This window comes from Muntiacus reevesi, chromosome 2 (genome assembly GCF_963930625.1).
Source record: "Muntiacus reevesi chromosome 2, mMunRee1.1, whole genome shotgun sequence".
Taxonomy (NCBI): Eukaryota; Metazoa; Chordata; class Mammalia; order Artiodactyla; family Cervidae; genus Muntiacus; species Muntiacus reevesi.
Genome location: NC_089250.1, coordinates 121,496,735 through 121,512,305, shown reverse-complemented (window position 1 = coordinate 121,512,305; position 15,571 = coordinate 121,496,735). Strand labels below are relative to the sequence as shown.

General features: G+C 44.0%; 1 protein-coding gene across 1 annotated transcript in view; it reads left to right on the top strand.

Annotated features, from left to right (window-relative positions):
- Nucleotides 1-15,571, top strand: part of FRMPD2 (FERM and PDZ domain containing 2) — a 64,359-nt gene that overhangs the window by 12,670 nt on the left and 36,118 nt on the right. The window contains exons 8-12 of the mRNA XM_065919939.1: nt 254-428; nt 1,147-1,297; nt 1,970-2,108; nt 7,813-7,965; nt 12,736-12,921. Of these exons, the coding sequence (XP_065776011.1) occupies nt 254-428; nt 1,147-1,297; nt 1,970-2,108; nt 7,813-7,965; nt 12,736-12,921 (804 nt within the window). The remainder of the gene's footprint in view (nt 1-253; nt 429-1,146; nt 1,298-1,969; nt 2,109-7,812; nt 7,966-12,735; nt 12,922-15,571) is intronic.

The following is a 15,571-nucleotide window of genomic DNA, read 5'->3' as shown; positions in this document are numbered from 1 at the left end:
CCTGCAGAGCCTGACAAAGAGCAGGGATTTGAGTCCAGTCCCGCCTTTTACTAACTGTACAGCTCTGGGCTGATCCCTTACAGTCTCTGAACCTTGCTTCTCATCTGCTGAACAGGAATCATAAACATACTCATCTCTTAGGTTTGTCAGTTGAATGAGAAAATACACATAAAGTGGTTAGCACAGTAACTAGCCCATGGTAAAGACTCCATGTCTTTGTTATTGTTACGGTTTATACTGTTCTTGTTTTCAGACCAAAAAAGCCAAGTCCTACTTGGCTCTCAGGGGCCTCCGTGTGGTGCTGCTGAGCGGGCAGTGCCTGGAGGTGAAATGTGACATCACATCGACAGTGGGAGCCGTCTTCAGTGCCATTGTATCCTTTGCCAACCTTGGGGAGCTCACCTACTTTGGCTTGGCTTACATGAAAGGTAAGTGGCTCCCAGGTAGCCCACAGCTGGCCTGATGCCTCAGGTAACCCTGGTGTCTAGGTGTGTGTGTGATATGTGTGCTCAGTCACACATTTGTGTCCGACTCTTTGTGACTTCATGGATCATAGCCCACCAGGTTCCTCCGTCCATGGAATTTTCCAGGCAAGAGTACTGGAGCAGGTTGCCGTTTCCTACTCCAGAGGGTCTTCCTGACCCAGGGATTGAACCCTAGTCTCCTGTATCGGCAGGTAGATTCTTTACCACTGTGCCACCTGGGAAGTCCAGTGTCTAGATCCCCGAGTTCTAGTCCTTCTAACAAAACTGCTTGAGACTAGGACGCTGCACCTTGTACACCTAGATACAGAGCACCTGGCCCATGACAGAAGTGGAATAAATACTCAGTTCTGTGTTTTTTAATTTTATTTTTATAAAGTGGTCACTGGGAGGCAGATGATAAGTGATATCTCCTCTAAGATAAATATTCATATTTTCTCTTCTGGGTGCTTCTGACACTCTCATCTTTGTTCCCTCTTCTTGGCCCCTCATGGACCTGACAAAGGTCCTGGGGCACTAGGAATCCAGACAACTTGCTTCCTGCTCTCTCCTACACTCAGTCAGCTCTTGTCTCACTCTTTGGGCAGAGCTCAGGGCTGTGAGTCTGATGCGTGGTGCCTGCCCGACTGCTTTTCCCTCTAAACACTCTCTACTTCCATTTCAGGGAAAGAGTTCTTTTTCTTGGATGCTGAAACCAGGTTGTGCAAAATAGCCCCTGAAGGCTGGAGTGAGCAGCCCCAGAAGAAGAGCTCCCCAAATAACTTTGTGCTCTTTCTAAGGATAAAGTTCTTCGTGAGTCACTATGGGCTGCTCCAGTGAGTGCTGCAAACTTCTTGGTTTATTCCTTAGGGCGTTTATGTCTGTCCAGGCTGACATTAGGGATAATGGGTAGGCAAGTGTTTGGCAAATTAATGTGTGTACACATTACAACAGTTATTGTGTCTGGTCTTCTTTTTACTGGATTCCAATATGACAGAAAAGGGGGAAAAGTAAGTGTTTGGGGACAAGCCCTGGTCAAAATGAAAACTTTACCCTTTTGTTTCAAACATATGCCAGTCAAGGTCAAGTTCTCTCTCCCCTCACCCTGACAAGCCCCGCCTCCCGGCAGCTCAGTGGTGAGGATGGGAGGAGAGGGTCACTGCTTTGGGACTGGATCACTTTCTCTATTCCTTTGCTTATTAGACATACCATCTGGCTAAGCATTGGTTCTCTTACTTGAGCCACAAGAACAAACATCTCCAGGGTATTGTGGGAAGTGAGTAACCCTGTGTCATGGGCACAGAATAGCCCTCAACGAGTGACAGGAGGCATGGTGCGGATAGACAAGATCACCCTTGTGTGACTGGTACTGCCCTCTGGGTTCCTACTGACTTGTAACCCATCTTCTCTCCTTTTTCTGCTCCACAGACTGAGGAAACCCTCTGACTTTAGTGCTCTCCTTTGCCTTCAGCCTTCCAGTAACCTTTATTCCTGCATCTCTTTGGCAGGCACAGCTGGACAAGGCATCAATTTTACCTGCAACTTCGGAAAGACATCCTGGAGGAGAAGCTGTATTGCAATGACGAGACGCTGTTGCAGCTGGGGGTCCTTGCCCTGCAGGCTGAATTTGGCAGTTATCCAGAGGAGGTAGGGGTGGAGATCAGGGGTCCTTGGGTGGGGTCACTGGAGAAGCAGTTATGGGACAGTGGGTAACTGTTGTAAATGTGAAGACTGAGCCTGTGTTCTTAGTACCTACCACTGAGATTGGGGTAAACTGCATCCATTCATCCATCAATCCATTCATTCATCCATCCATCCATTCACCTATCCATCCAACAAATATCCATCAAGTGTTCTTTGCTAAGCTCTGGGGGATACAAAAATGAACAGGTCAAGTTTATACATTGTAAGGTAGTTCTAATCTAAAGTCTTGCCTACAACCAGTAATGTAATAATTTTTGAGCTCATCATCACTAGCTTTCAGCTGTTTTGTTCCAGACCCCGATTAAAAAAAAAAGACAAACATTATAACTCAACCTGTTTACATGTGCCATGTAACAGAAGTGAGGCAAAAGTTTAGCAAATAAGATGAACTTATGTGATACATATTGGTATTTCCTGTTCTATTCTAGTTAATTTATAAATGCTGGTTATGAACCACTCACAGGTCACCAATGGATTATAGGCAGCAGTTTGAAAAACATTTTTCAGGCTTCACCAATATCTTGCTCTCTTCCCAGCACATCTTCAGAAGTTGCCTCTAAGTCTGGAGCCTTCTAAGTCCCTCTTTATCCCCTTGCATTTTTCACCGTCTGGTATGGATTATCCATTTCCTTATCAGTCTTGCTATCAGTCTCTCCATTAGAATGGAATCCACCAGACGGTAAAGATTTTGTCTGTTTTGTTCTGCCATTTCCCTCACGCCAAAGCAGAGCCTCAAATATGGGGAGTTTGCTCAAGAGCAACTTATCTAAGGAGTGGGTGGATGAACTGAGTACAGGCTGTTGGCTGGATAACACTGTGGATAAAAGTCATCCATCAGGAAAGTCAGCAACTTAACGTCAGGGAAATGTAGTTCAGTTCCCAACACCCTACCCTTCTCTGACCCTCACTTCCCTGCTCCCACTTCATCTACAGGGACTGAGACTTCACTTTCTTCTCTCGGCATGTCCCCACCCTAACCCCTGCCTGGGTAGGAAGTCTCCCAGGGCCAGCCTAGCCCACATAACCCCTTCCTGCCCCTTTGACAAAACTCCGGGCCTATCACTGCTTGGAGCTCCTTTGTGTCTCCTCGCCTCCAGAGCTGAAGCCCTAACCATGCCTGGGGTGCTCACTCCTGCCCTTGTGCTGCGACTTTGAGGGGATCTTGGGAGGAGAACGGCCCAGGCATGTGGAGGGTGCTGTAAACCAGGGGTGCTCTGGAGAATCAGTCACCATCCTTGTTGCAGCCTCTAGTCCAGCCCTGTGATGGCTCCTACAGACAGGGAAGTGTGGCCGCCCAGGGCAGTGTTAGGCTGACCTTAGCAGACTCTATAGATCGAAGGAGTTTTTGAATCCGACGGAATGAGGTCCAAACCCTGCCTCTTTTGTTAAGTCGCCACGTGGCATTAGCCATTATTTCTCTGTCTCAGCTCTTTATCTGCAAAATGGAAATAAGAGATAAGAGTAGGTCAGAACCACTGTCAGGGTGGAAGGTGGTGACGTGTGTCTGAAGTCCCGCACATCGCAACTGCTGTTTGCAAGTTTTCCTGCCCCCACTCCAGACTCAGGAGTGCTCTGCTGGAAAACAAAGACTAACTTTCAGTCTATGGATTCAAACATACAATTTTTAACCTGATGCCCTAACTTAACCCTGAGAGTTGACAGAAACAGCAGGCCAGGTCCACTGAAGGCAGTTGGGAGCACACAGGCTCAGACCCTTCTACACTTTCTGCAATCCAGGCCCAGACCTGACTCTAGGCACCCCATTCTGGTGACCCCTTATGCCCACCATGTGCCCAGTTTCTGACTGGCCTCACCTAGTTTTTGCCTCAGCCTGGATCTCATCCTTCACCTTCAGCTGCTACCTCAGATCCTGTCTCACCTCCACCTCTGCATCAGCTCTGGCCACCAGTGTGGTTCCCAGATATTCTCTGCTGCCCCCATGTGGCCCCTAGAGGCAGGCCTCTTCCCTTTCTTGCACATGTGTGTGCGTGTGTGTGTGAGAGAGAGAGAGAGAGAGAGAGAGAGAGAGAGAAAACAACAGATTACACATACCCATTCATTTGTGCATCTACTCGCTCAACTCTAATTTATGGAGGGCTTGCTCCTTGCTTGCATCATCTAAGCCTGAGTCAACCCTGCAAAGTTGGTGTTATTTCCATTGCATTTTATTTTAAAAATTTTAAAAATAATTTTATTTATTTATTTCTCTGTTTTTGGCTCTCCTGAGTCTTAGATGCTGTGGAGGCTTTTCTCTAGTTGTGGTGAGTAGGGGTTACTCTCTAGTTGAAGTGCACAAGTTTCTCATCATGGTGGCTTTTCTTGATGTAAATCATGGGCTCTAGGGTGCAAGGGCTCCAGTAATTTTGGCACGTGGTCTCAGTAGTTGCGGCTCCAGGGGTCTAGAGCACAGGCTCAATAGTTGTAGTGCACGAGCTTAGTTGCTCTGAGACATGTGTGATCTTCCTGGATCAGGGATCGAAACCGTGTCTTCGGCATTGGCAGGCAGATTGAAGAATTGTGCCTCTGTGAGGTTAGGCAAGCTAGTGAGAGCACTGTTGGGACTCATTTCTAGGGACTTGCTATACTATGTGCCAGGCACCACGGTGGGCACGTTAAACGGCATAAGGAGGTCTCAGAGTGCAGGCCTCTCCCTATATCTGGGTCACTGAGTGGGCAGGAGGAGGAGGCTGGCCCATCCAGAGCTGCAGGGATTTCACGGCAGCCTTAAGTTGATGGGCCTTGAGGCTGGGCAGTGCTGCCAGTCAGATCCAGGAAGGAACTTTGTGTGCCCTTCTAAGGGGTGGATATTTTGTCTGATAAATGGTTGTGGTGCCGGGGAAAAAAACATGATTTGAAAACCACTGCAGTGAAAGACTGGAGGCACTGATGAATTCTAAGCTGGGAAGTAAGTAACATGATTACATTTGCATTCTAAAAAGGGAGACAAAGACAGTTTGGTACAAAAATAAATCTCCTTAATCACATCATTGCAGCAAAACAAATTTCCTCTGGGTGCATTCTCTTCCAGCCTTTGATCACACACGGGGATTTTATGCAGTTGTAAACGTTGCCACATTTGATTTGCATTCTGCTTTCTCACTCAATAGTGTGTCTTCCCCTGGCCTTCCTAATGAGCTTTTGGGATAACCACGTGGTATGCCTCACTAGGGCCAGAACTTGGCTTTCTTATTTGTTTTCTCACTCGTGGGCATTACCTAGAGGCACCATGGAAGTGCTCATAACTACTGCTATTATTGTTCCAGTTGCTTCTAATTTTTCTTTTCAAAATAAATGACAAAGAAAGAAATACTTGTGCTGGAGCTTTTTTAGTTTCATGCTGACTTCTGTTGATCTGACTTCTCTAGTTCTAGCAAAGGGATGCTGGGTCAATGGTCCTAAATTAAAAAAAAAAATTTAATGTCCTAAACAGTTTAAAAAAAATGTTTAATAGACTTTTGTTTTAGAACAGTTTGAGGCTCATAGCAAAATTGGGTTGAAAATGCAGAGATTTCCTATATGCCCTTTTGCCTCCACATATGCTTCCCCCATTATCATTGTCTTCCACTATCACTGTCTCCTACTGTCAATTGCAATTTATTGCAATTGATAAGCCTACACATTGATGTATCCTTATCTTCCAGAGTTCACAGTTAATATTAGAGTTCGCTCTTAGTGTTGTACATTCTATATGTTTGAGCAAATTTATAATGACAGATGTCTACTGTTACAGAATCATACAGAGTAGTGGCTTTTTTTTTTTTTTGGCCACACCACGTGGCTTTCAGTATCTTAGATCCCCTACCAGGGACTAAACCTGGGCCCTGTCAGTGGCCTAACCACTGGACCACCAGGGAATTCCCTAGAGTAGTTTCATTGCCTTGAAACTCCTCTGTGCTCCACCCTCCTCCTCCCCTACCCCTGGCAACTGCTAATCTTTTTACTGTCTCTATAGTTCTGCCATTTCCAAAATGTCATATAGTTGGAATCATATAGTACGTAGCCTTTTCATACTGGCTTCTTTCACTTAGTAATATGCATGTAAGTTTCCTCCAAGTCTTTTCAGCTTGATAACTTATTTCTTTTTAGTGCTGAATAATATTCCATTGTCTGGATGTACCAGAGTTTATTTATTCATTCACCAACTGAAGAACCTCTTTTGCTTCAAAATTTTGGCAACAATGAATGAAGCTGTTGTAAACACCCATGTGCAGGTTTCTGTGTGGACATACATTTCCACCTCCTTGGGGTAAATACCAAAGAGATGATAGCTGGATTATATGTACAAATATGTTTAGTTCCATAAAATATTGAAGAACTGTCTTCCCAAAGAGGCTTAACCATCTGGCACTCCCACCAGTAATTGAATGAGTTCCTGCTCTTCCACATTTTTGCCAGCATTTGGTGTCAGTTTCTGGATTGGGGCCATTCTAATAGCATTCTGAATGCTTTTTTGTGTACTGGATTACCAAGCAATTTCTTCTGCTTAGTGTCTCTGAGCTGAGCTCAGAACTGGCATGGGCCAGCCCTAGGCTGGAGGATTCTGTCTCCAGCCACATGGGGACTCCTGTGCCAGACCAGGATCATGGGGATGTAGTGGATGCTGTGCTGTTCCTGTCAGACCCTCTCATCAGACCAACATGTCCATTCCCAGCCCCGAGAAGGCCAGATGCTCCCAGTGGCCAGATGTTCCCTGTTTCCAGTTGCCTCCCTCATGGACAGTTGCCCTCGGCTTGCTTCTTGCCCAAGATTAGGCTGGTATTGGCTTCCTGAGACTAGATGGGCTGATTCAGGAATACCAGGGAAGGGTCAGCTTCTCTATCTGCCAAGCTCTACCTTCCTCATTCCTTACTGTGAACCCTGAGACCACTCCTCCAAAATGTCTGTGTACCTCTCTGTGCCCCAGAGTCCATACCAGGGAACTCAGTGTTGGGCAGTGAGTGATGATGAACCATAATGATCTTCCTGCAGCAGTTAGTGGGGCTGAAGCCTCAGGTTTCCAAAAGAATAGATGATGAAGGCTCAGGCCTGGGGCAGACTGTTGGTGTCAGATCTTCTCTTGTTTGGGGGACAACTTCTTGAACACCTTGCTTTGAAGAGATAGTGCCATAGACGAGGCTTCCCTTGTGAGAGGGGACAGTACACTGGTAGCACATACAAATAAAAATACTAAATAAATATATAAAAACAAAGCTTTAGAGCCAAGATTTCACTGTGCCATTTAGGAAGTGGCGTGACATTGTGGAAGGGGTGAGGGCTTTGTTTCTGTCATGTCCAAATGGTGTGAACTTAGCCATGTTAAATGACTTTCTTTCTTGTTCATTTGGCTCATCTTGGCAATGATAATAATAATACTGTCCTCTTACGATTGCCTTGAGGATAGAAAGAGCTAATATGTTCTGGGGATCTCCTGGCATACAAAAGCGGGTCAAAAACAAGTGGCTTCTTTCCTCTTTCCCTTCCGTTTCTGTTATATGGTTTGGCTCAACCTCTAATATGATAAAATATGATATCCCAGTTGGCACTTCAAAAGAGCATCTTTTCCCTGGGGCTCTAACTGAATTGTGACTGCAGACAAGCTTCTGTTCTACTCAGAGTCTTATAGAAGGTGTCTTGGCTGTATCCCTTTTCTTCTGCATCTTTCCAGCAGGTAGAGAACAAAGCCTATTTTCGAGTTGAAGATTATATCCCTGCAAGCCTCATTGAGAGGATGACGGCTCTCCGGGTCCAAGTGGAAGTCTCAGAGATGCACCGTCTGAGTCCTGTGCTTTGGGGAGAGGATGCTGAGTTGGAGTTCTTGAGGGTGAGGCCTTTGGACCCTTGAGAGTGCACATAGTCAACAATATCTTCCAGAGATTTCTCTGGGGCTAGATGTGCTCAGACCCACAGGGAGATACAAGCACAGGACTTGAGACTTTTGGAAGTAGATGGCATTGGAAATGATCCCCCAGATGAGTAGGATTTATTGGGCCAGGGTGGGTATGGCAGGCCCTTTCTTCAACCTTGGATCTCACACAGTCAATGTTCTGTGAATGGGGGTAGGCCACATTTCTCATAAAGACATTTTTGACATCTGAAGTACAAACTTGAGTGTGAGCCAAAGCAAAGTCTCTTATGTTTGTGGGTGCACAGAGCCTCCAATGAATAGCTTTTGCTCAGTTCACAACTTAACACCTGCAGTGGACCAAGCAGTACAGGAAACAGAGGCAGGAAGGACGTGCTTTCTGCCTCTGGGGAGTTCAAATTTTGTAGAGAGGACCGAAGGGGACCCAGAGGCTTGCAGCACTGTGATAGCTGATAGCTGCCCAATGAGAACGGTGACAGTACCAGTTACTCTACTTCAGGATGGGAGGGGCTGGCCACTCTGCTTGTGCAGATAGAGCTGGGGGTGGGGGAGAGACACGTGGGAGGAGGCCCCATAGCATCCCCAGGGTGATGTACCTGGTGGGGCTTCTAGAGCTGGGGAACAGTTTCAAAAGGGAACTCCAGGGTTTTTATATTTCTTTTTACAATGTCTCCTGAGACAAAAGTATTCTGTGTTTTGTAGCCTTTGATAGAGATAGTCTTTTGAAAGCAGAACTGCTGAGGTGAGGGCTATCCTTTTATTTGGTCAGTCACTTGGAACTTTCTGCAGCACCTAGTACAGTATAAACACTTGAGTGTTTCATCTGAGCAGCTCTGGCAGAAAGGTGCTCAATGTGTCCCCTAATCCAGCCTTAGTTCCGGTTCTTTGCCAAGTGGATGCAGCATTCCCAGGACAATAAACAAGTGAGGGTTTCAAAGCCATGAGCACACCTCTAGTGGAGAGAGGCTGCAGGACCACAGAGCCAGCAGAGAGGCCAAGGATTTGGGTCTGCAGGCCTCTGCACAGGCCCTGGCTTACTGTGCCTGGCTCATTGCGTCCCTTCTTCCTCTCATTGAAGGATGACCAGTAGTTGTAAAGGAAGCCACCAACTCAAGGAAAAATGTGGGAACTTTTTTGGGGGGATATCTTTTTCAAATTAAAGTAGTTGATTTACAATGCTCCATTAGTTTCAGGTATATACAGCAAAGTTATATATATATATATATATATATATAAGTTATTATATATATATATATATTATTATATATATATATATATATATATATATACACACACACACACACAAATAGGCTTCCCTGGTGCCTCAGTCAGTAAAGAATCTGTCTGCAATGCAGGAGACCTGGGTTGGACCCTGGGATCGCAAAGATCCTCTGGAGAAGGGGATGGGTATACACCCCTGTGTACTAGCCTGGAGAATTTCATGGACAGAGAAGCCTGTAGGGCTACAGTCCATGGGGTTGCAGAGTCAGACACAATTGAGTGAATAACACATTCACTTTTCACTTCTTTCTTCCCCATTGAGACAGTACAATCAATTTGTATACATTCATCCTTCCCTCTGTCATCTTTGCATTCACATGTGTACATGCATTTATGTTTAAAATTGGATTTATATTATATAGTCAGTTTTGTGGGCTGTTTTTAAATCTCATCTCACTAAAATTTTGAAACTTTCTTTTGAATCAGCACATGAGGTACCCCAAATTTTTTCTCAGTATCCTGTTGTTTGGCACATAAATTATTTTAAATATGGGACTATTTTAAGCAACACTGAGATTCATATTTTTTTCTGCATACGTCTTTAGCTGCATTTCTGCTTAATTTCTTAAGATGGACGCTCATGAGTAGAATCATAGGGTCAAAGGTTAGAAACATTTTAAACATTGTTGGCATATATTGCTGACAGTCTATATCACAGACATTTCTGTTCATTTCTTTTCCCCTCTTCTAGGTTGTAAATGTCCAGAGGGCCTTGGATCCCCAGAACTCAACACAGAGACCAGTTACTCCAATAAACATTTACTGGATTATTTAATTATAGCTCCTTGTGACTCCCTTTTCCATTATCAGATGACACCTATTGGCCTATGCTTCACTGATGACTAATTCTGCTAGTTCATCAGATTTGGCGGAAGTCCAGTTTGGGTACTGCTGAAGGCAAGATTCACACCTATATTAACATATTAATCTCAGAACAACTTGTTCAAGATTAACTCGGTGTTTTCCAAACTTCTTCAACCATGGAGCCATTTTCCCACATAACTAGGGATTGCCATATCCTGTTAAAATATTTTCTTTTTGTTGTTGAAGTCATACTGATTGTATCTTGTATTTTTTCCCACTTAGCATTATAATCTATGCATTCCCCAGACAAATACAAATGTTTGTAAATATCCTTTGTAAAGCTTGCCCAATAATCCCTTTTAAGGTAGTACCTTTGTGTTTAGTCACTCAGTCATGTACGACTCTTTGCGACTCTCTGGACTGTAGCCCACCAGGTTCCTCCATCCAAGGGATTTTCCGAGCAAGAATGCTGGAGTGGGTTGCCATTTCCTTATCCAGGGGACCTTCCAGACCCAGGGATCAAACCGACATCTCTTACACGTCCTGCTCTGCAGGTAGATTCTTTACCTCTGAGCCGCCAGCTTCCCTTACCTTTAGGTGATACCTTTTTAGATAGAACCCTATATGTGGTGGTTTAGTCACTAAGTCGTGTCTGACTCTTGAGACCCCACGGACTGTAGCTAGCTAGCCAGGCTCCTCTGCCCGTGGGATTCTCCAGGCAAGAATACTGGAGAGGGTTGCCATTTCCTTCTCCAAGTACTCTATAAGGCAGTGCCCTTAGGAACATTTATTCCAAGGAACTAGTTTTCTCAACCCAACTCTGGAAGTCTGCACCAAACATCACTCTGATCAAAGGGTTTTGACCTTGATCATTTGGTATATTTTCTTAGGACAGATTCCCAGAAGTGCAATGATAGGGTCAAAGGAGGGAAGGCCTAAGGAAGTTAAAGGTTTTCTATAAATAAGAGGCAGGCAAAAGAGATTGGATAGGGAAGTCTGTCCCAGGAAAGCCCTGTAGGGTCCTGCTCTGTTACAGAATGGCACCGAACCATTTTAAGAATTTTGTGGCTTCAAGTACTTCAATATCATATCCCTTTCTATATAATTAAAAAATTAAAAATTAAAATAAATACTAAACAATTTAAAAAAAGAAAATCTAATAGAGGCTATTCTATTGATGAATAGAATCTTCTACTGATGATGAATATTCAATAGAATTCTATTCTATTGAATAGTCTATTCTATTGAATATTCTATTCTACTCTATTGATTCATCATCTGTTCTAATGATGACTGTTTTAGTGCTTTAATTTTTTTTTTTTTTTTAGAAATAACACATCAAATTCTTTAAAAGAATTTACCCATTTGTTTTGGATTGGCCTTGCTTTGTAATACTTTAAGTACATGTGTAGTCTGGCCATTGGATATTTCAGTATTAATGTCCAATAAATACTGTTTTAGATGATGGTGATGACAATGATGATGATAGTGACAATGACAGGGTCTTTACCAAGTTAAGAGAAACAGTGAAATTCAGGGTCCAGAAATGTAATCAAGATCATGCAAATAGCTGTAGGTTTTGTAGGCAATGTGACTTATCTGCACAGATTACTTATCAGTACAGGGAGAAAAGACAGAAAGAAGCCTGAGAAAGGAGCTCTCCAAAGCCATAATTTGTCCTCATTTTTGTGACCTGACCTGAGTATGAGAGCGATTGGGCAAGATTTTGTCCCCTCTGCTCTGGGGTAGAGATGAGCACCAGATCTCACCACTGAAACCCTTCTGAGAGAATTTCAAGTGTGTGGAGGACACATCCACACATTTTGAGTCCACCTGCTTTGAGCCTGGGTGCATCAATCTTCTAGTAAGAACTGGAGTCTACCAGGTGAAGATGAAGATGGCAGAGACCAGAATAGAGACATGATTACCATTCAGACATTAAAAAAAAATATTTGTATTAGGTTTACACACCAGTCTGTGAAGATTTTGGTTAGCCTGATGCAGTTCCCAGCTCTGACTGACTCTCAGGTCCCTGACGAAATTCTGTCTCCTAAACTGGTAAACTGAAGACAGATCTTGGGCTGCGGGGACCCCACTAAATCACTGCCACATGGTGAGATATGCCAGTGACTGCTCATTTTTTCTGCAGGATGTTATCTTGCTTTAATGGTGCTGCTGATCATTTGGAAGGCTGTTTTCTGTGCCTGGGCCTCAGTTTTTCCATCTGTAAAAGGAAGGGGTTGTATCAGATAGTACTGCAGTAGACTTTAGGAAAAGAAATCCCTGTTTGATGATTCAGAAAAGTCTGAATTCTACAACCTTGTTCAGAATATTATTATTTTTTGGTATCACTTTCATAATTAATATCAGTGTTCCAAGTGTCTCAAGGTACTTCATTAGGGAAGGATTCCTTCATTCTATTAATAAAATATAACAACAGTACCATATTAGAGACGCAGAGAAATGCTGTAGTAAGGAGATATGTTTGGCTCAGTGTTACCTAGACTTATTTGCAATCTTACTCTTTTTTTCAGAACATCTGTTAAGGTTTTTTTTTTTTTTTTTTCTCATGGAATGGTTTGAAATTCATTATTTTAGACCAATGTGCCTGTCTCTTCTTAATTGGTCTTGCTCTCATTCTAGGTCACTCAGCAGCTCCCAGAATATGGTGTGCTGGTGTACCAAGTTCTCCCAGAGAAGACAAGGCCAGAAGGGGAAATGGCCTTGGGGATCTGTGCCAAGGGTGTCATAGTATACGAAGTGAGAAACAACAGCAGAATTGCAACTTTACGGTTTCAGTGGAGAGAAATTGAAAAGATTTTGGCTTATGTGAGTGTCACTCAGTTGAAATGACCCAGGCTTTGTTTTCCTTTGATCTGTTACCCCTTTAAAGGAACAATAGGTCAGGTGATCTTCTCCTAAGAAAATAAGCTCACAGCCTGTCAGCTAACCTGTACTCTGTTGACTATGGCATATTTGGAAGAAGTCTGTCAGGGGATTTGAGAGTCCCCTGGAGGCCATTTCTCCTGGCCATCCCTCACACAGCCCCCTTTCACCTCCATGGGCAGCCATTAGCCTAAAGGACTACACTTTCCCTCTGGGTGAAGTTCTTTTAGTTTGGGGAATCTATTGATTATGAGGGCAAGGTTGGGAGTGGCAGATGGGGAAGAAGAGTTTGAAGTAGGCACAATGGAGTCTGCATGCTTTTGAAACATTTTCCTTGTATTTTAATTTTCCCTTTGCACACATAGCGTGGAGGTATCTGACCTGTCTCCCATGGACTACAGATGTGAAAACATTTATCAGTCATTAAAAAAAATTACAATAACAACACACCTATTAAATGTACAGTTTTTGAAATAACATTTGAACATCATTTATTTGAATTTAGTTACAATTAATTTTCATACTGTTCATGGGGTTCTCAAGGCAAGAATACTGAAGTGATTTGCCCTTCTCTTCTCCAGTGGACCATGCTTTGTCAGAATTCTACACCAGGACCTGTCTGTCTTGGGTGGCCCTACAAAGCATGGCTCATAGTTTCATTGAGCTAGACAAGGCTGTGGTCCACGTGATAAGTTTGGCTAGTTTTCTGTGATTGTGGTTTTCATTCTGTCTGCCCTCTGATGGAGAAGGATAAGAGGCTTATGGAAGCTTCCTGATGGGAGAGACTGACTGAGGGGGAAACTGGATCTTATTCTGATGGGCAGGGCCATGCTCAGTAAATCTTTAATCCAATTTTCTGTTGATGGGTGGGGCTATGTTCCCTCCCTGTTGCTTGACCTGAGGCCAAACTATGGTGAAGGTAATGAAGATGGTGGCGACCTCCTTCTAAAGGTCCCACGAATGCATCGCTGCGCTCAGTGCCTCCAACCCTGCAGCAGGCCACCGCTGACCCACCCCTCCGCTGGAGACTCCTGGACACTCATGGGCATGTCTGGGTCAGTTTCTTTGTGGGGTCACTGCTCCTTTCTCCTGGGTCCTGATGTACACAAGATTTTGTTTGTGCCCTCCAAGAATCTGTTTTCCCAGTCCTGTGTAAGTTCTGGTGGTTCTTCTATGGTGGGGTTAATGGTGACCTCCTCCAAGAAGGCTTATGTTGCACCCAGAGCCCTTGCAGCAGGCCACTGCTGACCCATACCTCCACAGGTCAGTTTTCATTCCAATTCAAAAGAAAGGCAATGCCAAATAATGTTCAAACTACCGCACAATTTTACTCATCTCATACGCTAGCAAAGTAGTGCTCAAAGTTCTCCAAGTCAGGCTTCAACAGTACATGAACCATGAACTTACAGATGTTCAAGGTGAATTTAGAAAAGGCAGAGGAACCAGAGATCAAATTGCCAACCTCTGTTGGATCATCAAAAAAGCAAGAGAGTTCCAGAAAAACATCTACTTTTGCTCTATTGACTATTCCAAAGCCTTTGACTGTGTGGATCCCAACAAACTATGGAAAATTCTTAAAGAGATGGGAATACCAGACCACCTGACCTGCCTCTTGATAAATCTGTATGCAGGTCAGGAAGCAACAGTTAGAACTGGACATGGAATAACAGACTGGTTCCAAATAGGTAAAGGGGTACATCAACGCTGTATATTGTCACCCTGCTTATTTAACTTATATGCACAATACATCATGAGAAAAGCTGGGCTGGAGGAAGCACAAGCTGGAATCAAGATTCCTGGGAGAAATATCAGTAAACTCAGATAATACAGATGACACCACCCTTATGGCAGAAAGCAAAAAACTAAAGAGCCTCTTGATGAAAGAGAGTGAAAAAGTTGGCTTAAAACTCAACATTCATAAAACAAAGATCATGGCATTCTGGTCCCATCACTTCATGGGAAATAGGTGGAGAAACAGTGGAAACAGTGGCTGACTTTATTTTGGGGGGCTCCAAAATCACTGCAGATGGTGACTGCAGCCTTGAAATTAAAAGATGCTTACTCCTTGGAAGAAAAGCTATGACCAACCTAGAAAGCATATTAAAAAGCAGAGACATTACTTTGCCAACAAAGGTCTACCTAGTCAAAGCTATGGTTTTTCCAGTGGTCATGTATGGATGTGAGAGCTGGATAGTAACAAAGCTGAGCAACAAAGAACTGATGCTTTTGGACTGTGGTGTTGGAGAAGACTCTTGAGAGTCTCTTGGACTGCAAGGAGATCCAACCAGTCCATCCTAAAGGAAACCAGTCCTGAATATTCACTGGAAGGATTGATGCTAAAGCTGAAACTCCAATACTTTGGCTACCTGATGTGAAGAACTGACTCATTTGAAAAGACCCTGGTGCTGGGAAAGATTGAAAGCAGGAGGAGAAGGGGACGACAGAGGATGAGATGGTTGGATGGCATCAGTGACTTGATGGACATGAGTTTGAGTAGGCTCTGGGAGTTGGTGATGGACAGGGAAGCCTGACGTGCTACAGTCCATGAGGTCGTAAAGAGTCAGACACGACTGAGTGACTGAACTAAACTGAA